Genomic DNA, 22,662 nt, shown 5'->3' with positions numbered 1-22,662 from the left:
TTCCACTTCCATTCGACATCCATACATAAGGGGCACTCGATCATAAGGCTCGCTGTCAGTTTTTGAGCAAATTAAAGGATTTTATTGTCTAAGTGCAAGTTAAGTACACGTTACAAACTACCAGCAACACATTTGCTTTTCTTCCCATCTCACACTTGGCTGCATGTGATGAGGACAATTGGTACAAGAACACAAAAGTATTTCATTCAATGTCAATAATATAATTAATGCAAATAAAAAATATATATTTTATTATGATCAAGTATTTTGTTTCGCTGTGAGACCATTAAATGCCTCAAGCCCTGAGTCATTCATCCATCCCAATTCTGTAGCATCTGTCATCATTTGGGTTACGGGTGAGCTGGAGGCCATCCCAGCTGACTTTGGGGGACAGACGGGGTACACCTTGGACTGGTCGCCAGCTAATCACAAAACCATTCCACGTTAAATTACGTCCAGCCACACTTCTGGAAAAGCAGCCACTGCTGTTTCACGTCCACAGGCCTGTTTTTTCATCAACAGAATGTAGACACAAATACTTGGCGAAGAAAACTATAAATGTTGGAATCTCTCCTCATGTGGAAGTTTTGACGGTTTAGTGGTTGCGCAGAAACGACAACAGACTGCATATTTCTGATTTAACCAAATTATTTTAGCTCTGGGTAGAAGAGCTCTAAGAAACACGGCACTGCATCTTCCAATTACTGACGAGGTCACTTAGAAAGTCACGTTACAGGCATACTCACCAACTGCTTGACACCCGTGAAAATTGTCTTCAGTAGACATTGCCGGTGTATATATGATATATAAATACTCGAGCTCGGACTCTCGTCCAGAATTCCCATTCATTATTCGTTTTGACTTTAACCAATGATCCCAAAATCAACTTAAGATGGGTTACTAAGTGTGCTTTTTTAGAAAACACATCACAACCCCCCCCCCCAAAAAAAAAAGAAAAATCCTTTTTGATAATGTGGGTAAATCGGCATTAAGTACTTCAGTAAAAAAAAAAAAAAACTGAAATAAACCGCGTCACATTTAAAGAGGTGGCAGGTAGCAATGCAAAAAGGAGCGGCTTATAGTGCGTTAAAAGACTGTACTGGATTTATTTATATGGAGAGAGAAAGAGAGAGATTATTCAAATAATCAGGAGCTGAAGCCCGAGTTCACTTTAATACGACTTAATAGCAGTGCAGAAAATGTACACATTGCTGGAGAATCAAAATCAGAACAACAGTTTTTTCCAATGACTGTTTGACTGAAATGCTCACTCATGCACTCCACACACACATTTTATTTCCAGTCGACCATTTTCAGTATACACCTGCAAATGCAAAGTTGCAATTGTTTTCAAAAACTTCCCATTTGAGACGCTGTTTCAAAAATGCTGTTGTCATGTAAACAAAGTGAAAGCGTCACTCCATTTTCTGTCCTGTGTTTTCAACAGTGGCAGTTTTCATTACATTTTTGACATGGTCAAAATTCCTTTCCTCGGAGTAATCAATAGATGAGATTGAGCGATGATCCCTCCTTTCCTCGCGCAATCCCACTCTCCTCTTTTCTCTATCCCTATTTCTCCCGAGGGAATTTTAAAAGCAGGCCAGGCTGGGTTACCTAATCCCATTGCTTCTAAAAGGTTCCTGGGTGCTGCATACATGAGGGTCACCTTGTAGGATCACCCGGACACGCGCATGCATGCACGCACATGCTTGCATGCACGCACACACGGGGCCAGGGATCACTCCAATTTCCTGGCTCCTAAATGGTTAGACTTGACGGCTCGGACTCATGGTCTGTTTGTGGGCTTTAGAGGAATTCCAAGCCTCGGAAAATGTTTGTTTTCATGCCTGTCTGCAAGACAGACGATGCAAGTAAGCAAGCGATTTGGCATTTGAATTTCTCTCCACTTCAGGTACAAAATTACACACGCTTATCATTAGTAACGTACGCTTAGGTATTTGTTTGAGACTAAAAATGTCAGTTTTTTAAACACAGCGACTCAGTACGCGATAATTAGGCATTCCACGTGTTTATGTGACAACTTTAATATTCAGAATGGTTCAACCCTGTCAACAAATGAATTTGCATATCCATATTTACATATTAACAGCCGCCGCAGCCGTCATATGCCTGCTCTACACTTTTAGAGTCTTTGTATAAATAGAACCTAATGCAAATGTAGTGATAAACATTATTTAAGTGTATGCATTTAGCTGCACGAAGCCAGCATATATTATATTTATTGCACCCAGTGTCTGGTTCAGTTGTCTGTTATTTTCTCGTTACCTTTAAAGCGCTCGAGCTACTGCGGCATATAGTCAGCCGTGCGTCTCACTAGTGTCTGTTTCTGCGAGGCTGACTGCCGCTTGAAATTTTGCATCTGACTCTTTCGACTGCGCCCTCGATCCTTTATCCTGCGCATACATCCTCTCCTCTTTTCCTTACATCGCTTTCCCTCTCCGAGGCGGCGGAGTGGACTGCCGGAGACGTATAGCAGCGAGTTCGCGGAACGACAGACAGCCCATCGGATCTTGCAAACTGACACACACACAGACACATCACATCACTCACTTGCCCAATAATCGAACCACTTCTCACTACCTCTGAAAGTGTGTGTCTGACGGACGGCAAAGTGTGCTCGTTTGTAAATGTGAGAGGCGGAGTTAGGGGGAACATTTTAAAGGCTTCACTCACGATGACACGGCGGCGCGTAATGTTGCGTAGCACACGGTCGGCCAATCAGAAGGATCCTCACCCTCCGATTTATGAATGAATGAGGTGCTGCGTATGCGATGTCTACACGCACAGACTAAAAGCGAGAACACTCTGCGGTGATGTAATACAATCACTCGCCGCGGCAGGAGCGGATGAAAAAGGAACGTGTGGAAAAACAAATGGCTCTAATAAGATTGCACATTTCCAAATATAAACATATTAAATATGTAATGGATGAAATTATAAAAGGCAAAATTACTTTGGAGTTTTAAATGCCATAAAATGACATTCCTCAGCCAGGGGCATTAATAATTTGTCTTTCATTGAGACATTTGCAGTAATAAACCAAAGGAAACTTGAAAAAAAAAAAAAGAAAAAAAAAAAAAAGGAAAATGATGTTTATCTCAGCTTTCATACGTGCACATCTGTTGTTCAACCTCATATAAGCAAAACACCTCACACACCTCCCCGTGTGAGAAGCCATATCCTCCAACTGCCTGTGTCCAAACAAGGAACTAAGAGCAGCCCATTTGGCTGACACTGTGTACAAGGGAGTCATTTTGCCTAACCGCTATGTAAAACTCCTAACTGAAGTGTTTTGTGTGAGGACGGCTGGCAGCGACGTACGACAGGTCGGGTGAGTAGGATTGCATATGCGCATTTATGTACACGCCTTTCTATGAAGTCAATTTCTGGCACATTGTTCCAGCACCTCAACCGGTTCATTTGCTGCCGCTGCACTATTGCAGGCTAAGAGTGCCCTCTTTGGTCGCACAGTGGGAGGCATGAAGCGTGTGGACCAAGCCCAGGCAGTTGAGCAGGTGTAAACACAATGCAAACAAAGCAGCCTTCGAAACTCTGCCGTTTTATTCAGATAAAGACTTTGAATTGTGTTATAGTTCATTTATATTTTCATTTAAATGCACTGGCATGATTGATTATTATTAAGAGAGCATGCAAAAAGGCTTACAAGACAAACAATATTAACCTTTGCAGTTGTATACGCAAACATTAGCTGTTTGATTTAACTCACATTGAGGGGGGGAAAGTTAGATGTCTGAAAATTGTGAATGAGAAAAGAAAAATGTTATTTACAAAGAATGTTTTTAGATGCATGACCTCATCCTGTCCTTCCACTTCTCTCGAGGTAAGACTGCCATCTAGAGGCCGCCACAACAACTGCTACTACGCTCCACACCAGGTGATGTCATAGTTGGAGAAAGAATGAAAGAGTTAGGGGAGGGGGGAGAGAAAGTGAGGGAGGGAGAGAAGGTGATGTCATGTTTCTATCACTTGGTCTTTGTCTGAAACTGGTTGACTTCACGATGCGGCATTGATCCGTTGCGCATCTGACGTCATCCGGTTTGTCTTGTAAAGACACACAACGCACCAAAAATGATATATCAAGAACCAGTGTTCAGTAAGACTACATTATTCCACACACACTACTCACAAAAAAAGCACATAAACCTCACTAGAATCATTGTCGATTCTGGCCGTGACATACAATTTTCTCCGTCCGACAATCTCGACGAACAATACACACTCCAAAAGCAAGGGGCGGGGCCTCTCTAAGTATGAGGTAAGAGAAAAAAGAAACACTCACAAAGAGGAAAAGACTGAAGAGGAGAACGAAACGGGAATCAAACTAATCCTTCAGCTGGAGCAGAGAGCCGCTTCCCCTTAATCACTAGCCTGCAGACACGGCAAAAACTGGTCGACAATGGAGGGAAATAATGTTCCCCAATGGTTGAGGCGGCCTCAAACTACTTCACAGAATAAAAGAATACCAACCAAGAAGGCTCATGACAGGGAAACAACAATGTAGGAGAAGACTGCAGCTGTTCATATAATGATACGTATAATAACGTCACAAACCTGTTATGTTGTTGGAAAACAAATTCACCGCACAACTATTGCAACTGTGTTTGAAAACGGATTGTGATGCAAGCAAAAAAAAAGTCCCTCTCACAAAATCAGTGGTCCTTGTCAAGACATATCCAGCATATAACAGCAATTTGGAAACTGCATTTGACAAACACAAGAAGCAGGATTGATGAGACTATAGAAAGCAGAGAAAGTCAACTGAGCAAAAAGAAAACACTACCCGTAAGAGGAACTTTTGATCGTATTACCAAGAGAGTATTATATTATACTGTCTTGAATTGCACCTTTATTTGCAATGGACCGTCAAACAGCTACAGAAGCAATGAACAGTAATCAGATTGGGAGAAAGGCGGATATTTCCCGCGCAGGAACGAGAGCGAGAATGGAAAACAAGTCTGCAAGCACCTACTTTCTAAAAAACGGTACTTTTATTCAATTACACAATCAAAGTACGGTGACGGGAAGGCAATTTAAGATTTCCTACTATGCAGCCTAAGTAGACATTCAAAAGCTGTAACACCTCTAAAGTGAATTGAAGCTCTGAAGTTCATCCAGTGCATTGATTCATTCATGTACTACCGGACACTTTTGCTATTCAATCAGATTTCACATTAAATAAAAACATTTGTGGGAAAACAAATTTAATTTAATTATTTCTGTGTAGTGGTAATTACATTTTTTTGAGCCTCTGAAAGTCTGTCCACGTGAGACTGGTTTTCTGGCGTGTTGTACTACCCCAGGCTCTCATTTCTCATGGTAGGATTAAAAATAAAAAAATAAAAAATAAAATAAATAAATAAATAAATAAATAAAAACATCAACTGAGGTTTAAAATATATATATATTTTTTTTTCATTTTGCTGAAGCTGCTGTGTCTCACCTCAGGTTCTCCGGTGTCACACAGGGAAGAAATCTTATGCCATGAGACAGCTACTAGAGCTGCTGCATTGATTCATTTCTTGTTACATTTTTGACAGGAAACGTTTGCAGTTTGTCAAAATTCCGCTCAGTGTTTTTTATAGCGAATAAAATACAGGCTGTTGTTTCTGCTGCATTGAAACCTCTTCTAATCTATAATGAAACTTTTTTGGTTCCCCCATTTTCAAAATTTCTACTAGGGACTCAGTGAAAGAAGCACATGTGATTAAGAATACATGGCTTGCAACAGCCCCTTAGCAAACCATTTCTGCCTTCTGTAAAAAACACAAATTTCAAAATGTTTATGCGTTTCAACGGTCCTTCAAACAGATCAGTAGCATAAAACGTGCTTTGCATCAACAAAACATCTGTTTGAAAAGCATGCAAGAATATCACACAGCACATCACAGAGCACTGACATGTTGAGGGAGAATTCTGTTTTTGTAACATGACTCGCCAATGGAACAATACTGCCTCCTTGTGTTCGATAAAATAATTACATCAAATTCAGACTCTATATAAAAAAGGTACAACTGAATTGATTCGACCCTTACTGTCAAATTAAACTTTACCTTCTATTTGTGGAACATATATTGTTTAGTAACTACTAGTAAATACCATCATTTCCTCAGTATAAGATTGAGGAGTGGGGAAAAAAAACGTCTAAATTCGTCACAGCATGGACGTTTACCTGGTACCAAGAGGTTATGAAAGAGATGTACTTTCATTCGAAAAAGATCGTAAAAAAATTATAATAATAATGTCTGTTGTTACAAATGTAAAATAATGTGGTGGTTTTGACAAAATTACCACAACACTTAAGAAACAAAAGACCAATTTGTGCCACATGTGAGGCGTGCTGAACTTAAGGGGTTAAGGTAGTATTTTGTTTATCCTCTGAGCCTCTCATAGTCTCGAGATGCATGTTCAATATCGCAGCTCGAAAATAACTTAACTTGACTAAATGCAGCATTTCCCACCGTTTTGGGAATAGCGGCATGCTAACTTATGGTCGTTAGGCTAACAAGTACGACAACAACGACATCCAAATCTTCAATGATGAATAATCAATTAATGTGAAACTACAGGAAATGACATTTTACCTTTCTGCGAATGTGGCGGCCATGATGAGGGGGTTGACGTTCCCAACAAGAGCAATAAATGGACAATGAAATTAAGTCATAATTTGCTCTTGCTTTTCATGCGTTTTTTTAGTTAACGCCAAAGTGTGTGCGAGCAACATCTATAAAATACGCCGCCGACAGAGACATCCTTGCTTAGCGTCACCATAGGCAGGCAACTCAAAAGGGGCATGTTGTAACAAACACAGGTAAGCAAATTTATTTTGACACAAAATAAATATGTCTGACTGAACATGACAAATCCCAATCTTGCCTAATTACTATGCAGAAAATAGTTACATATTTGGGCATGATACCAGCAAATTAGGACAGTGCATACGACATCTATAAAGGCCAATCAGCTTCTGAAGGCATTTTTTTGATGGGTTGCCTGAACCGTAGAGGCAAAAGTTTCCGACAAAATTTCCAGGAGACTGGAATTTTAACGTTACATCTGTGATTTCAATTACTTGTTGAGTAGGTTTCCCATCATTTTAAATCACAATGTAGATCATTATAAAAATTACTTACTCGTCATTTTGTATCCACTAGCAGCAAGCTGTCCAGCCATGTACTCCCCATCTGAGTTGTTGTGACTGCAGCCCCATGTTTTCATCCAAATTTTCTGAGTACCAGGAATCAGACTTGAAAGACATATGAGTGGAAAGGCTAAGTATTAAAACGCTTGAACAAAATCTATTAAAACATTTATATGCCAACACTCTACAAAGTATAGGGATGAGACAGAAATCAAAGTATTTAATATACCTGTCAGCTTGGAGCTCCTCGCTGTTCAAAATGTCCATTTTTTTCCGGGACCTGGGTATGATACTCCTCCTAGCAGATTGCCTCTCATGAGGTGTGGGGTCACTAGAAGACACCATGTCCTCAATGTCGTCAATCAGAGAGTCGCAGGCTGAAGGCATGATCTGAAATAAGAGCAATGCTTTGTCAGCAAAAATGAGGAGTAACTTTTTATACAGTATTGTGTGTTGTTGTTAAGCCAACTTTTAAGTTTAGTTTCAAATGTAAATTCATTTTTGCTGCATCTGATTCGAACATATAGCGATTCAATTCCATTTAATTTATACAGCATCAAATCAAAGAAATTTTCTCAGGACACTCTACACATGAAGCAGGCCATGAACTTAATTGACACCACTTACAATCAAAGCACATCTATAGTTGCACTTAAACATCAAAATATCAATTTATCAATTTTCTGACAAATCAAAGTGGTGTGGCGTGGTGATTTATGATTGAGGCAGTACAGACTTGAATACGCAAATGATTCTGGCAATTCCCAATGTCGCAAAGACAGGCCCTGTTTATATTAGATCTCAGTAATCTATAAATATAAGACATACCCACTTTCGGATATCATGTTATCGGTTGCCTCGGGTTTTAATGCCGATAACAGTATTTCTTTTCAAAGCTTCTTATTGACATTTGTAAAAACATTCTCCCCATACGCAAGGCATGCAACGCCGAACAACGGTACTATAGATCGCGACAACTTGACTCGCTCGCTTTGCTTTCACGTGCATTCACCTTGCATCGGTGTTCTTATTGCGCATGGATGCGATTGCCACGGAGCAGGGACTGATTTTACACTGTATCATATAAATTCAATGATGTTGACAGTAAACCACATGTTTGGTTGAACCCTGCTAACTGTTAGCTGCTTTAGTTTAAAAGCTGTATAACCCACGTGACACATATCGTATCGATATATTCATAATATACTGCAACATTTTACTCTTACCTCAAATTAAATGTTGCTACCTGATCACTTTGACTCCAATTCACCAGCGATCAACAGTCAGACAACGTGCAGGTAAGCATTTGAAGCACAAAAACAAACGCAAAACAACTGCATGGCCGCCATACTTTGCTGACAGTACGATACGGTGCTAGAAGAGGGACAAACTTCATTCTGAAGGAAAAAAAAACAAAAAAACGAACCAGTTCGTTTTGCAAAACCACCTGCGAACACAGTACGACGACATGGTTGTTAAATGTTAGAATGGTTAAGTAAAAAAAACGTATGGTCATTCTCGATCAGTTAATAATAGTTCTAATAATAAACGTTAGCGCTTATAAGTAGGAGTAGCAGTAGTAATGGTATTATTTATTTAATTTATTTATTCAGCAACTAAAAATTCTTAATCTCAATAAGGCACACCTACAAAATTGCATTAGTTGAGAGGGTTACTTAGTTCTAAAAAATATACAGTTAATTATCATCATAGTGTATGTCATAATTAATTGCTGACGTGTAGAAACGGGTACAGTTGATTATATATACTATAAAAAATGTTTGAAACTTGGATTGTAGTAAATGGAACAGTGCTAATATGGTTCATTTCCTACTTGGAGGAAAGGAGTTATTTTATGACCATTGGAAATTTTGGCAAATGGCCATTACAAGTGGGGTCCCTCAAGGGTTAGTCCTTGGGCACCTTTTGTTCACCTTTGGGTCAAATTCATTAGAACCCAAATGTTGATTATCATGACTTTGCAGGTGATACACCGCTATATTTCTTAATGTTCCCAAATAACCCCACTTCAATTATTGCGTTGTGCCACTGTCTAAAACAAATTCATAACTTGGATGAACCAAAATGTTTTTATTCTAAATTAAAACAAAACCGAGGTGATTTGCCAAAAGCTAAATTAGAATTGCTGTTACCAAACACTTGGACACACTTGTTTTTAACGATCAAAGACTAAGTCTGCTGATTCATTTGCATCTGACTTTCATTGGTCATATCTAATCAATCACTAAAACACATTTTTACCAGCTAAAAAACATATCCAGTGAAGAGTTACATGCACCATGCAGACCAGGAGAAGCAAATCCATGCTTTTATCTCCAGTAAACATAATAATTGTAACCATCCTCTGATTTTGACTCAGTGGAAGAGCATTAAACTGTTGTAGCTTATTCAGACTGCTGCAGCTCGGGTGCTGACCAGAACAAAGAGAACAGAACATATTGTTCCTAAAGGCTATACACTGGCCCCCAGTCAGGTGTAGAATACATTTTAAAATACTGCCACTAGTCTATAAATCACTGAATGGTTTAGTTACTGAATACATTAAATAAATGCTAACTGAATATAAACTGAGTAAGGCTTTGAAATCTGAAGACTCAGGTCATTTGGTGGAGCCCAGTTTAAAGCAAACCTGGTGAAGCAGCATTTAGCGGTTGTGCTGCATGCAAATGCAATAAGAATTTAAGTGTTGGAAATGTTCCCCTTATGCATTTTAATATTTGTGGCAATTGGCTAATCTATTAAAGACTCATGAAATTAGATCATTGTTAAAGATCCACTTTCTTTTTTTTTTTTTTTCATAAATGGACCACCATCATGGAATAATTGTTGCTCAGTTATTTCCTTTATTCAAATGTTCAATTACAAAGTCTGACAGTACAAAAGAAAAATCCCATTTCACCCTCCCCCCCAAACACATACGACCACAATTCCTCGTTTAACAGATGTTAAAGGAATAACTGATAAACACACATCAAAAGCAAAACACTAACATTAGACATCAGACCAAGAACCGTTCACCCAAATTGGAAAAAGCAAAATACTGTATATCACTTGTTTTTTTCCCCAAGTAGTAGATTCAGGCAGTATTTAAATTTGTATTTTGTTTTATTTTACTGTGAACTATCCATTTGAAGATGTGAATTTTGCATAAACCTGAAATAGTAGAAGAGTGCAGTATACATTTTTGCTGTTATTTGGAATATTTTTTAAGAACAATAGGCATTTGCAACAGTCATCATGAAACTTATCACACTTTGTGTAAGCAACGTAGAGTGTTCGAAATTGACAACTAATCTATTAGGGTCATGCCAAATCGCCTAGTGGGTTAAACAAAATGGATTTTGATTTTAATGAAACAATGAAATGTTTCATGAAATGTAATCTTGTAAAAATTCTTTGACACATTAAATTTTAGAGATTTTTTTTTAGCAGCAATAATTAGTCAAAATATCCATAGCCCCAGATTTGCAATGAATATTATGAATATTTTACTTTCAATGAATATGCAACTTGAAATTAATATTTTAGGTGTGTATACATTGACTCCTTAATGCAGCTGAACAAAAAAAATACATCTTTGAACCTTGCTTTAGAGAATTTAAGATTACATTTCATGAAAAAAAAATTATGTCAGTCACATGATCTACAACTTCTTTTTTTGCAGAACAAATTAAAATTGGGCGGCCGTAATCTGTGCTCCAATTGATGGAAAATTTGAGAGTTAGTGCTGTGCCACCACAATCAACAAGTTCACCAAGTTTCATTAAAATCAAAATATGCTTGGTTAAATTTTTCTGATATTTGGGTTGATTTGGCTTTAATGACCTACGATCAAATTAAGCAACTATTTTAATAAAGGAGTAATCGTTTAGAGATGGTATTTCACTGATTTTTATAGTACTTCAAGAAATCAGACTGATTATCTATTGTGTTCTTACACATTTGCATTTACTTTGGAAAACAACGACCAAACCAGTAAATTAATCATTTTTAAAAAGATTAAGTATATTATCCCTCTACTGTGATGTTGCTTAATTATTTCATAGTTTTTTTTTATTATGAAGAAATACCAAATAATCAATAATTGTTGTATACACATGGGCGAAAAACTGTTCTGTAACACACTTCAATGGAAAATCAAATTTGATCAGATTATCCGATAAACCGATGGAATAAATCGATTCTAAAAATTTGATAGTGACAGCCCTAAAGCAACGCTATAGACCGCGCATTACAAAAATATCAACATTCCTTTAGAAACAAATGGAAAGGCACAATCTTTCCGAAAACCAGGTCTCAACCCCGCAAAAGCAGATAAAACATTGTGACCAGATTCAGAAGTTGGCTTGTATACAAAGGAGTATTTAGGCCATTCTGAAAAGAAACGTATAATAAACTGAATAAGTTTGAAGTTGTAATTATACGAGAGTGAATTTAACAAGTCATACATATACAAGAATAGAGACATGACAAAAAAATGTTTGTTACAAGTATAAAACTTGTAATTTTAACAAGTAGATGACATTTTAAGAGACGCGACGGCCACTGTCTCACTCTGCCATACAATAATCAGGTCATTCTTATCTCATGAAATATTTGTTAAAAACACTTGGGACTTAATTGAATAAACCCAACAAGAGGACATTTCAGTTTGTTGTTTCTTGGAAGCAGACAAGCGTTTCCACGGTTACATAATACAGCTTGTTTACAAACAATACATAACATTATTTTTTACAAAAGATGTTTCCCCTTGAAATACAAAACAGTACAACTTTATTTCTTGTAAACCTTATTTTATTTTAGGAATTTTGTGAATTTATACTCAAAGCATTTTTATTTTTTTTAAATATCAATTTTCAGTTTGGCCATAATACTCCAATATACTTTCCCACAAAGATTTGAGAACTAAATGTGGAAAAGGTCATAAGCACTATCGATATTAGAGACACCAGTTTTTCCTAAATCTGAAAAGCTAAGGGGCGGGCGGGAGGGAGCATGACAGGTAACTGATGAATCCAACAACAACAAAAAAAAAGAGAAAATAAAAGAAAAGTAAAAAAAAAAAAAAAAAAAAAAAAAGTTAAAAACTGACACACAGTGTCACAGAAGCAAAGGTAGACACTTGAGCAGTGGACAGAAGTCACTGATCCCAGTCCCGTGGAGACAGTCATGTCTTCTAATGGCCATTTTCAAGAGCTCACAGTGAGGGAGAGTGAGTCAATGCATACATAAATTGGGGTGAATAAATGACCATAATTAAAAGGAAAAGAAACGCACACACGCACACACATGCACAAACAGAGGACAAAATAACTAATGACTCCTGCAATAAATGTGTCCTTACCCATCAAAGTACTACATCAAGATAGGACACAAGTGAGACGGGTATACGAAATCTTCACTGCTAATACCAAGGTAACCTCAATGACAAACTACCGTAAGCTAAAGTGACATTTTACTCTTATGTCGGATTACTACTGTATTGTCAAACATTTAGTGAGAGGTAGCCCATGGTACCTTGTGCACAGACCATTTGTAGAAAACCGTTTATCCATCCATTTACACATGGCAGGCTTACTCTTGAGCAAGCGCTCTCTTTTGACGCAAACACACAATTGCACAAACACACTAGCAGGTCGGGGGGAAAAGTGAATACTAACAGCAGCAATACGACCCGCAGCCGCAGGTTTCCCGAGCTTTAGATTCAGACAAGACAATTGTGTTTTATCATTAGATGTCATCAAAGCCACTGGCAGCAAGAGCAGTGGCGTTTAATAGTGGGATGGAATTTTACATCTCCAAATTACGGGTGAGAAATAGTTTAGTTCAACGTGGTTGTTTTTTCATTTTTTTTAATTTTTTTTTTCATTTTTATGACCAACATGTGACTAGTTCAATTCTAACGGTTTTAAAATCCAGTAAAAGTAATCACAAGCAAAAAAATACTACTCACCTCAACGTGTCTTATGCAGCTTTGCAGAAAACACCAAGTGGGTCATGTAACGTGGAGGTGGTCAGTGGTGACTTTGTGTCCCGGTCAGAGCGATACTCTGACACGGACACAAAGCGAAAGGGCGCTGTGTATGTATTTTTCTTAAGTCATCCGTTAAGATAAATTCAAGTTTCGTCAAGGGCCACATTTTTCGAGCAGAATAAAAGTGTGATGGATGTAAAGGCTGACATAAAATAAAATCTGACATTTAAGGCTTAGAAATGACTTTGGTACGAGGAACCGCTTTGACCTCCAAAAGTTTAAAGTCCTGTTAAAGATTCAAATTGACAAAGTCTTAAAAGGAAAGTCCAGTCCACAAATGTTTTTTACAACATGTCATGTTCTATGAGGCCCCACAAGCCTAAACAGTGTATTCTGATTAATATTGTGTTTGTGGAATATGAATTAAGCAGCAAATCACCAAATCACATAACCAACCGGAGAACAGCTGAGCCGTGGCGGTCGTTACCTGAGCCACTGTGATGTCGTTTTCAGTCGCCGAAGTGGCTGCAAAAGGCAATACGGCTGCTCTGGAGCTAGATTAAAAAAAAATGGCTGAATATTGCTCCTTACTTCCTATTCCACAAATGCAATGTTAGAACGCCACGTTAAGACTAGTGCGGAGGCGCATAAAATATATTATGGTAAAGATCGTTTTCAACTTCCCCTTTAAAGTGGTCTTAACATGTGCATTACTATTGTAGCATAAAACTCTTCCCAGCTTCCCTTCACAAACCAAGTGGTGTCTTCTGTTCATGCTGGTCTGACTACGCTGACTCAATCATTTACAAAGGCTTTTATTTCTTTTAAAGCGTTTTAAGTACCTAGTATCTTCCCTTAAACTTCACAGGAGTCCTCCCAGAACCTGAGATGGGACATCTTCACCTGAATCTCTTTTTTGGGACACCACCAGTAAACATGGCATTAAGCCTGCCTGGGGACTGGAGGGAAAAACAGCCCTTTTTTTTTTTAACTTCCTTGTATTTAGGATGGGCTTATACTAACTGCAGGCCTCTCCAAGCTCACCGCGTCTTCAGCCCACTGCGAGCGCTAGCTGCACAGGAGGTCATCCAGGCCGAGCGACGGCATCCTATCAAAGTCACAGGTGTCGAACAGGTCGCTGATTCCCTGGTCGTCTCCCAATCCTAAAAGGTAGTCATCCTGCTCCAGAAGAGTAGGCCCCAGGTTCAAGAAGGGCCCCAGAGATGAGGGCATCTGGTCTTCCGTTTGCTGGAGAAGACTGGTGTACGGGGACGAGATGGGCGAGAGAGCCGTGACGGACACGGTGGTGGAGGTGCCGGGGGACGTGGTCGGGACGGTGGGATCTGCAGCACATAAGAGTGTTGATCAGTCTTTCGGAAATCAGTTTGACTGAAGCTAAAGACACACGCTACTCGACTGACAAAGCAAGTCAAGTTCCAGAAGGCTGTTCACATATTGTTCATAAGTTGTCATTGCACTATTGTTCCGATTATTAATTGTGTCTTCGCGAACCTTCTCTTACATGAGCATTATCTAAGCCATGTTGTAATAAAAAAAACACACACAAAGAAATGCATTGCTTAAAATGTTATTGCTCAATAGACAATGTATCAATAACTTTTGGTTCTGGCATTTCAAAACTGTTCACACAATCAAAAAGATCTGTTCTCACAGTTGCCAACACCTTCTCCTCACTACAAAATCGCCAATCTGTGCCAGTTCACACCTGACTTTCAGATGCAAAACCTCTGAAAATTAATTCGGATTTGAGAAACCATTTGCTAAATTAATCCCAGTATTTTGCTTGTTTGTGTAGAAATGTGCAAAATTAATTGCACAACTATATTGCCTGTTTGGCGGTTGCAATCCTGGTTATGTCCAAATCTGCTTTCACATCCGCTTGCATGTATTATCATTTTTCTGCCCATTTTTGCAGATTCAAAACGTTAGTAAAACAAGTCCTGAATGTTTTACCAAATAAAAAAGCGACTTACCAACCCTTAAATAAATATTGAAAACAAAAACACAATCTTGGTTGCGCACAAAAAATCTCTGTCACAAAGGCACTGCTCGGAAGCCAGCATATTCCAAAGTGATGACTAATCATGCACAAGTCTCTCCTCTGGCGACATGCAGGTTTTTTTTTTGGGGGGGGGGAGTGTGGAAGTTAAGCAGACCTTGAAGTACTTTGAGGAAAGGCGAGTTCCCATTGATGTCCATGCCGCCATTTTTCACCGGACTACCATGGTCATTCTCATCTGGACACAACAGAACCTCTATGGGACCTCTCGTGCTCGTCAAGTGGATGGATAAACTCTGAGGAAAGAAAGATTGCATTAGAAAAATGAAGAAAAAAATAAAGAGCTGAGGTGGATTTTTAGTCAGTAAAGCGGCTGATTGAAAGAAAGAACACTAACAATGAACAACATTGCAAAACTGTTTGGCACTATTGCGTCCAACATGTAACTCGCTCTCACCAAAATAGTTTTTACTTTAATTCAGTGTTCTGACAGTTTTAAAGCAAGTCATATTCAGGACTTAATTTCATTTGAAACCAAATTTAAAACCAACTTCGCAATGCTCCCTAAGGTGCGTGAGTGCAAATGACGTTTATTCGGAGCACAATGGTCCCATAATCTGAAATTTTAAGGGTGTAAATACAAATTTTATTGGCACACAGTGCAAACTGAATTGGTGATTCACATTTCCTGTTATTTTCATGTATTAATGATAAAGGGGTTGGATTGCAGTGTAGAAGTTGGTCAACAACATAAAATAATTCAACAATAATAAAACATCAATATGCAAATTTACTGGTCACACATGCAATTAGATGAACATTTGACTTGTACCGTCTCAAAATTTAGGAGCAGTTTGGAGCCCTGCTATTTTGATTGCATGTTGTCACTTTAATTTATTTTGAGATTTGAGACTATCAACAATAATAAAATTCTACTTATGCGTTAAATATTTTAAAAACATTTTAAAGATTTATCTAATACATTTACAGATTAAATGTCTTGCACATGGAAAGCAAGACAATCGGCACGCAAACTTTTTTTTTTTATAAACTATTGCTTTTATGAATATATACTTAAAATTCAAGGTCAAACAATTTAAGCCTAACCACCATGCTTGTAATTATCTGAGAAAATCCTTACCAGGATTCTACATTAATGTTGGCTCAGAGTCACCCAAGTTCAGCAACGCTGGCCCGAATGGGCCAATAAAATTCTCTCAAATAAATACAATGAATGCAACACATTAAAATAAATATAAATAAATAGATATTTAGTAGTTGGGGTTTTAGCCACTTAATTTAATCCATCACCATCAATCTCTTTAATGCTCAATTACATTTAATAACTGACAAAAAAAAAAAGGCTTAAATCCACAAAATGTAGCGCTGCTACTGAGTAGATGAACCAAAGTACAAATGGCATCACTGGGAGTCTGAACACATACCTCATCAGGATCTGGTACTTCTAGCTTCGTGTCTGAAGGCGCTTTGACAACAATAACAGTCTGATCATGAAGGTTTTCCAGCTGCTTGATGTCTTCATATGTGACATATGCAAATGTGGTCAATTGGTCAAAGAAAATGCGTGAATTCTGATTTTTGAAATACGATTTTACAACAACTAAAATGCAGAAACCGACATACAAGTTAAATTGGTTTTGTGCCACCACGGGGAAAAATTCATGCGGATAGGTGCAAAAACAGACGATGCCTTCTCCAAACAAGGCCAGGTCACATTGTTAAGTGAGCACGCACGTGGGGCATGTACATGTCCTGGCAACAGGGCTTCAAAGTAGAAGTGCAAGTGTAGACCCGCAGTCCACACCTAAGAATAATGCATGAGGCATCACACAGCTGAAAATTGCAGCGACTAATCTCGCAAAAATGGCTCTATCATCTATTTGGAACTCTTATTTAAGAGGAAATCAAGTCAATTTTTTTCTTTATAAACACAGTTTTCTGCTTAATATGGCATCCACTTTTTTTCTCGCCCATTCAAGGATCGCATGTTTCATGTTTGTGCAACACTGTTGATGACAGAGTCCCGTCACCTTTTAAGAAGATCACAGCACAGACTCACAGGACCAAAAAAAAGAAAACATAAAAAAGAAAGGATATTTCTCATTGCTCGGTGACTCGCTCATGTGCTTGGCATCCAGGCTGCATCTCTGGATGAGCTGCTCAAGTCTCTGCTCTTCTTCCGCCAGCGCAGAAACTTCCGCTGTCAGTCTTTGTCTCTGGTTCAGTGACCCCTCAACTTCCAATAGACTACAGCCCCTGTGAGCGTCGAATGATTAGAAACGCGTTTCTGCTGCAGACACAGTGGCGAATATATGCAAGGGTCATTGAAAGAAGAAGCATGGCAACTTACATCCATTGAATGTTGTTCTTTGATTTCTTCTTGATAAGGTGAATCCCCTCTAGAACATTGGTGATGTCATACAACCTCCTTTTCTGCACCTAAAAACAGGAGAGGACAAAAACAAACAACAACATTTGTAAGTTTGGTTGATATAAATGGACCTACTGACAACATTATGAAAACGTGTAGCGTCAAAGATTAAAGAGAATAAATTGTCAGTTTTTTTAACGTTGCTCCAATCCAAGTCAGGTTCGGCTGCATGGCGGTCGGTGTTCAGCAAACGAGAAAAAGGTTTTATCTGGAACATTACACCCGGTATAAACATCGAAACTGCATTTAAATATAGAAAAATAAAAATGCAATCAAAGTGCACATGATGAAATCAATGTTTATGCGCAAACAGTTTTTCAAGATCGAATGCAAATTGAAGGTAAGGTTAAATACAACTGAACTGTGCCGAAGCACCAATTCTTTCACATTTCATTGGTGGGAGCCGACATATTACTGGAGGTATATAGTGGTACCAGTTTGAGAATCACTGAGCAAATGCATTCATGATATCTATATATCTCTTTGATTTTTATTTATTTTTGTTATTATCATTATTATTTATTTATGATTATTAACCAAAAAGCATGGCACTGGAGAATGCAGACTATGGTCTGCTGTTGCTGCGCCACGGGCGTCTTTCTTCTTAGAGGGGCTTCTATATGAGAAGCTATAGTCATACATTGAGCATGCTCTGGGGCAGGGGTGGGCAAAGTTTTTGATTGGCGGGCCACAATGGGCTCTAAAATTTGACAGAGGGGCCGGACCAGGAGCAGATGGAGTGTTTTGGTAACCTCACCTCATCGGAGAAAATAAATACATTTAATTTTAAATGAAAATGAACAAAAGCATTACAACAAAATATCTCTCTTTGACACACACACAATATTTAGAAAATTAAACATTAACATGGTTTATTCATTTAATTTCTTTCAAGTTCGGCGGGCCGGATTAAAACGTTTGACGGGCGGCATGTGGCCCCCGGGCCGCAGTTTGCCCACGCCTTCTCTAGCGGGTCACACAGCTTCAGATGGTTTAAAAAAAAAAAAAAAGGTAGTTTTCCATGTCTTTGTGGTAACATGCGCTCAACATAATTTGTAGCGCATGCTACTCTGATTCCTGTCAGACTTCAAGAAAAAGAAAAAAAAAAAAAAAACACTACTTAACTTTTCCGGCCACTTTTGTCAACAACGTAATCCTTCGGCCCTTGGGCTGTGTCTTCCATCGTTTCTTCCGAGGAAACATTTTCTTTTTTTAGCAATCTCCTACTGCCGCAGCAGCACAAGTATTAGCACCTGTTGTGAGTGACTGCTACTGTGCTGTGTGCGTCAACTTAATTTGGCACGGCTCTATTCCACCCACATAATTGGTCAGCATGGAGAACGTCTCATCGTTTGTCAACACACTGGCGACAATTTAAGGAAGTCTATGGAACATGTTTCATATGTTTCATTGAAGAAAAGTTATTTTGCAAAACATATATTTGGCGTTTTACCGCCAAGCCCTATGCAGTACCTAATGTTGTGGCCGGAGTAGAAACTACAATACCATCAATCCGCAACTCCTTGTTTGAGGCGGAGGGTACCTGCAAAGTTTCAGCAGCGAGGTTTAGATCCAAAACTCCATCAACAGACTGGGCGAGCAGGTCCACAAACTTCTTTGTTAAGAGGCCCAGCGAGGTATCATACCGCGTCCTCTCTGGTGGAGACTTGGGCGCTGTTTAAAAAAAAAAAAATTAAAATTATGTTTAACTTACAGCTTATTATGGTAACACTAAAAAACTTAAAACAACATGGCAATGATCAATACAGATTAAATATCTTTATATTTGATGAGAGTGATCTAATTCTCAATAGCATCAAGAAACATGACCTATGAGAACGAAAATGCAAGTCGTGGCGTCCTGCACGTATATCAGCTTTGTGTTCAATTAAACGGGCCGGGATTTCACAGTAAGTAAGCAAATTTGTGGGCAATTTCAGTTTACTCCATTAATTCAGTATTCATATGTGACAGTTTTGTTTGGTGGTGTGCCATGAAATTTTTCACATGAAAAAAAAAGGATGCCTTGTCACAATAAATGTATGAAAACACAGACAGGTACAATAATATACCCCACTAAAAAGGTTCAACATTAATATCGCCACAATACAGATGAGCTTTGATGACTTTGTTAGATGCATTCTGAATGACACCGAGATACTCCATTACTACAACAGACAACACTTTAACACCATCCAAATATAACTTCGTGCTGCCACTGCAGATGAAAAACTGCAGGTACAGTTTTTGCAGGTTCTCCTAGCGAGAAACAATAAAAGTAAATCAAACTTCAATTGGACACTACTTACACATAAAAAAGACCAATTGTTCTGCAAACAAAGGCCTCCCACAAGCAGAGCGAAGATAAAATGTTTGTCGTTGTATTTCTATATAATGGTCATCGTCTGTGTGCTTTTTTTGGGCCGGCCACATCACCACAGACTTGCTCGTAATCGCCCAACTAGACTGACATAAAATGCAAAAGTAAAAAATGTAAAAGGGTTTGACTCCCATAATGATTACTGGTAGAAAACAGTAGAGCAGATCTGTGTTAAGTCTCACATTTATCAAGTCTTAAATAATGAGTCAAACTTGTGCAACCAGGGTTCAATTATAATTCTGTATTGCATGTACATGGGTCTTACTTTTCTGGGTTTTTAAATGTGCTCCATTGGCTAATGTAGCACTCCCTCTGCCTCTTGGGGTCTTTGACGGTTCCGACTGGTACTGGTGGTCTGAATCGTCGAGAGCGAGCCGCCTTTTGGCCTACAGCGAGGATATGGAAAGGAAGACAATCAGAGGAAAAACTTTTGATTGTCAATCATTTTCAAATTAAGAAAAAAAAAATGCTCTAAAATATGAAACAAGGCAATGGCTGCCTAGTGTACCAAAATGTGGAGATGTGATTCTGATTTCAGTTAAGGTAGTTGTGGTGAGTACAACTTGAGCTTTGCACTTGCTCCATTGAATTTAATGTGTAATAATTTAAACAGCATGTTTTGTTGGAATTACTCCCCTTACAAATATATGATTTGCATGTATGATTTCAACACGTATTGTCAATTTCATGTTAACGTACAATTATTTGACTACTATAATATTTTTCTGGTAGCATTATCTCACCTTAAAGTGACATGAGTTCAGTAAATTCACTGTCAAATCGAATTTCCCTCACAGGAAAAACAGTGTTTATCTACTCAGGTGTTGCTTTAAATTGTTTTATCTAACATATTTATAACCCAAAAATATTCTTGAGGTTCACAAACCCAAGATTGCTGTTGGGGTTGTCGCCACATCAAGGCCTAGTGACTTCCCATGGAGCCCCCCAAAACTTTTCTTCCTACAATAACTGCACTTGTGCGTGATTTGGAGGGCAATTGCAATCACACCAGTATTCCAAAGTTGCATCACACCTTAAAACGTCTCACACAGGACACATCCATTTTAATCACATTTTGCAAATGTTATTCACACTAGTCAGTGAGTAGCACGTCCCCTGTTGACAGTCTAAATGTCAGCCATTTTATACCAGCAAGCAGCTCCCCTCACCCCGTCTGCTCATGGCTCTGGCCTCACATACACGCGATTTTAGCTCGCGAAATTAACTGTGTATAACACAAACTGTTGCAATAACCAACACCCAAATAAAGACGACACTTTTTCCTGTACTTAGACAGGCTGAAAGTACAGGAAACGTGCAAAGTCGCACTGAGGGCAACAAACTCGAGTTTCACTAAAGAATGGCATCATCGTGTTGCACTTTATTCCGTGGAGTCAGTATATATAAACTTGTTCAAACTTGTTAAATCGGCTTCGAAAACGAAGAATTTCTCCCCGCCTCGTTAACATTGCTACTAGCCATGACAGCTAACTCATTTCCATGCTTCAATCCAACTTGCATCCTAATCGACGTTCTGACGCTGTCGACTGGGAACAAAACTGAGGTGAAGCTAAAGTGGTGACAAGAGAGAGACTGCATTAAGTAGAAAAGAAACAACAAATACCAAAAGGGTACAAGTGTGCAAACGTGGAGCAAAAACGCCCGAGTAGAACCCCAACCCCCCCAAAATTTAAAGACTATGAGTGCAGCCACTAGGCCACCGCTAACGTTGCTCATCTCTTACCGATGTTTCCATCTGGCTGCGAGGCTGAGGCGAACTCAAAAGCATCACGAAGTTAGCACGGCGAGCTGCTCGCACACCCGTGGGCGTCGCGTAAACATCAAACCATTTAAAAATTAAAGAGTCGCTTTCTAATCTAAATTCACCCAAACCCAACGAGAGCCCAATTGAACAACTTGGCTCGTGTGATTTAGTTAGCTGCTTGGCTAAAGTAGCTAGCAGCTAGCTGGCAGAACAACAAGCTCGGCTAACCGTAGCAGGCTAGCCTTGTGTCGCGTTTCAGGTTGTTAATACCACACAAAATGCATTCAAACGTGCTGTCCCGCAAGATTACCGGCGGTCTTCCCAATGCGGGTCGATGTCCTGCTCCATTTGCTGCAGCTTGTTGACGTGTTGCGTAAATGTTGTTTATCGAGGGCTCGGATAAACATACATTGGTGGTCTGTGTAACGTTGCAAGGCGGCGGTGTCGTTATTATTTGGATATAAGTAGCGTTGGCTTGAGTGGGGTTTAAACGATCCGAGAGTGCTGTCAAAATGATGTTATTGTCTAAATGGGAGCCCCCAACGCCCGCTAAAATCACTTTGTCCGGAGCCGAGGAGATCCCTCTTCTCATCTTGGTCTCGGGTAGCCCCTTTTTTTGTCTCGACACTTTCAAGCCGCTCCGGTTGCTAATCCACCGCAATAGTTACAAAAATAATCAGACCGAAGCAAAGATAAAAGTCTGAATCATCGACTTTTGAAAAGTATTTGTCCTCGTGTAAGTGCATTTAGGCAGATGCAATGGATTAAAAAGTAGCGCAACTCTCGTTTTCCCCCGTCGAGAAATGGCTTCAGGAAACGGCCCGATGAATGAAGGGATACGGTTTACGCGCTCAAGAGCCCTCCCGCGAA

The 22,662-nt window shown here is 39.0% G+C and overlaps 2 protein-coding genes across 3 annotated transcripts in view; both read right to left on the bottom strand.

Annotated features, from left to right (window-relative positions):
* Nucleotides 1-8,571, bottom strand: part of cdkal1 (CDK5 regulatory subunit associated protein 1-like 1) — a 182,517-nt gene extending 173,946 nt beyond the window's left edge. The window contains exons 1-3 of the mRNA XM_088306867.1: nt 8,407-8,571; nt 7,410-7,570; nt 7,173-7,285 (exon numbers count right to left, since the gene is read on the bottom strand). Coding sequence (XP_088162993.1) covers nt 7,173-7,285; nt 7,410-7,567 — 271 coding nt within the window. The 5' untranslated portion in view covers nt 7,568-7,570; nt 8,407-8,571. The remainder of the gene's footprint in view (nt 1-7,172; nt 7,286-7,409; nt 7,571-8,406) is intronic.
* A 3,110-nt stretch (nt 8,572-11,681) lies between these two features.
* On the bottom strand, nt 11,682-22,662 carry LOC148329414 (transcription factor E2F3-like). 2 transcript variants are annotated; one of them, XM_088307591.1, is made up of 8 exons: nt 22,103-22,662; nt 20,293-20,413; nt 19,191-19,321; nt 17,567-17,655; nt 17,314-17,472; nt 16,641-16,755; nt 15,353-15,491; nt 11,682-14,518 (listed from the first exon to the last, which is right to left on the bottom strand). In XM_088307591.1, the coding sequence occupies exons 1-8, from the start codon at nt 22,382-22,384 to the stop codon at nt 14,244-14,246; spliced, it is 1,311 nt and encodes a 436-aa protein (XP_088163717.1). In that variant the 5' UTR covers nt 22,385-22,662; the 3' UTR covers nt 11,682-14,243. The 2 variants fall into 2 exon arrangements, with proteins under 2 accessions (XP_088163717.1, XP_088163718.1); XM_088307592.1 differs by lacking the exon at nt 22,103-22,662 and adding an exon at nt 21,772-22,087.

Source organism: Idiotropiscis lumnitzeri, chromosome 10 (assembly GCF_059441095.1).
Source record: "Idiotropiscis lumnitzeri isolate Australia: NSW breed Sydney's pygmy pipehorse chromosome 10, RoL_Ilum_1.0, whole genome shotgun sequence".
In the NCBI taxonomy this organism is placed as follows: Eukaryota; Metazoa; Chordata; class Actinopteri; order Syngnathiformes; family Syngnathidae; genus Idiotropiscis; species Idiotropiscis lumnitzeri.
This window is presented reverse-complemented; position numbering and strand designations above follow the sequence as displayed.

Coding starts and splice junctions, on each gene's coding strand:
- LOC148329414 (XM_088307591.1), bottom strand. CDS start 22,384: ATGAGAAGAGGGATCTCCTCGGCTCCGGACAAAGTGATTTTAGCGGGC. Junction 16,756..17,313: donor GAGTCACCGAGCAATGAGAA/ATATCCTTTCTT, acceptor CCAATTGACCAC/ATTTGCATATGTCACATATG. Junction 14,519..15,352: donor TTTCCTCAAAGTACTTCAAG/GTCTGCTTAACT, acceptor TATGTGCTGCAG/ATCCCACCGTCCCGACCACG.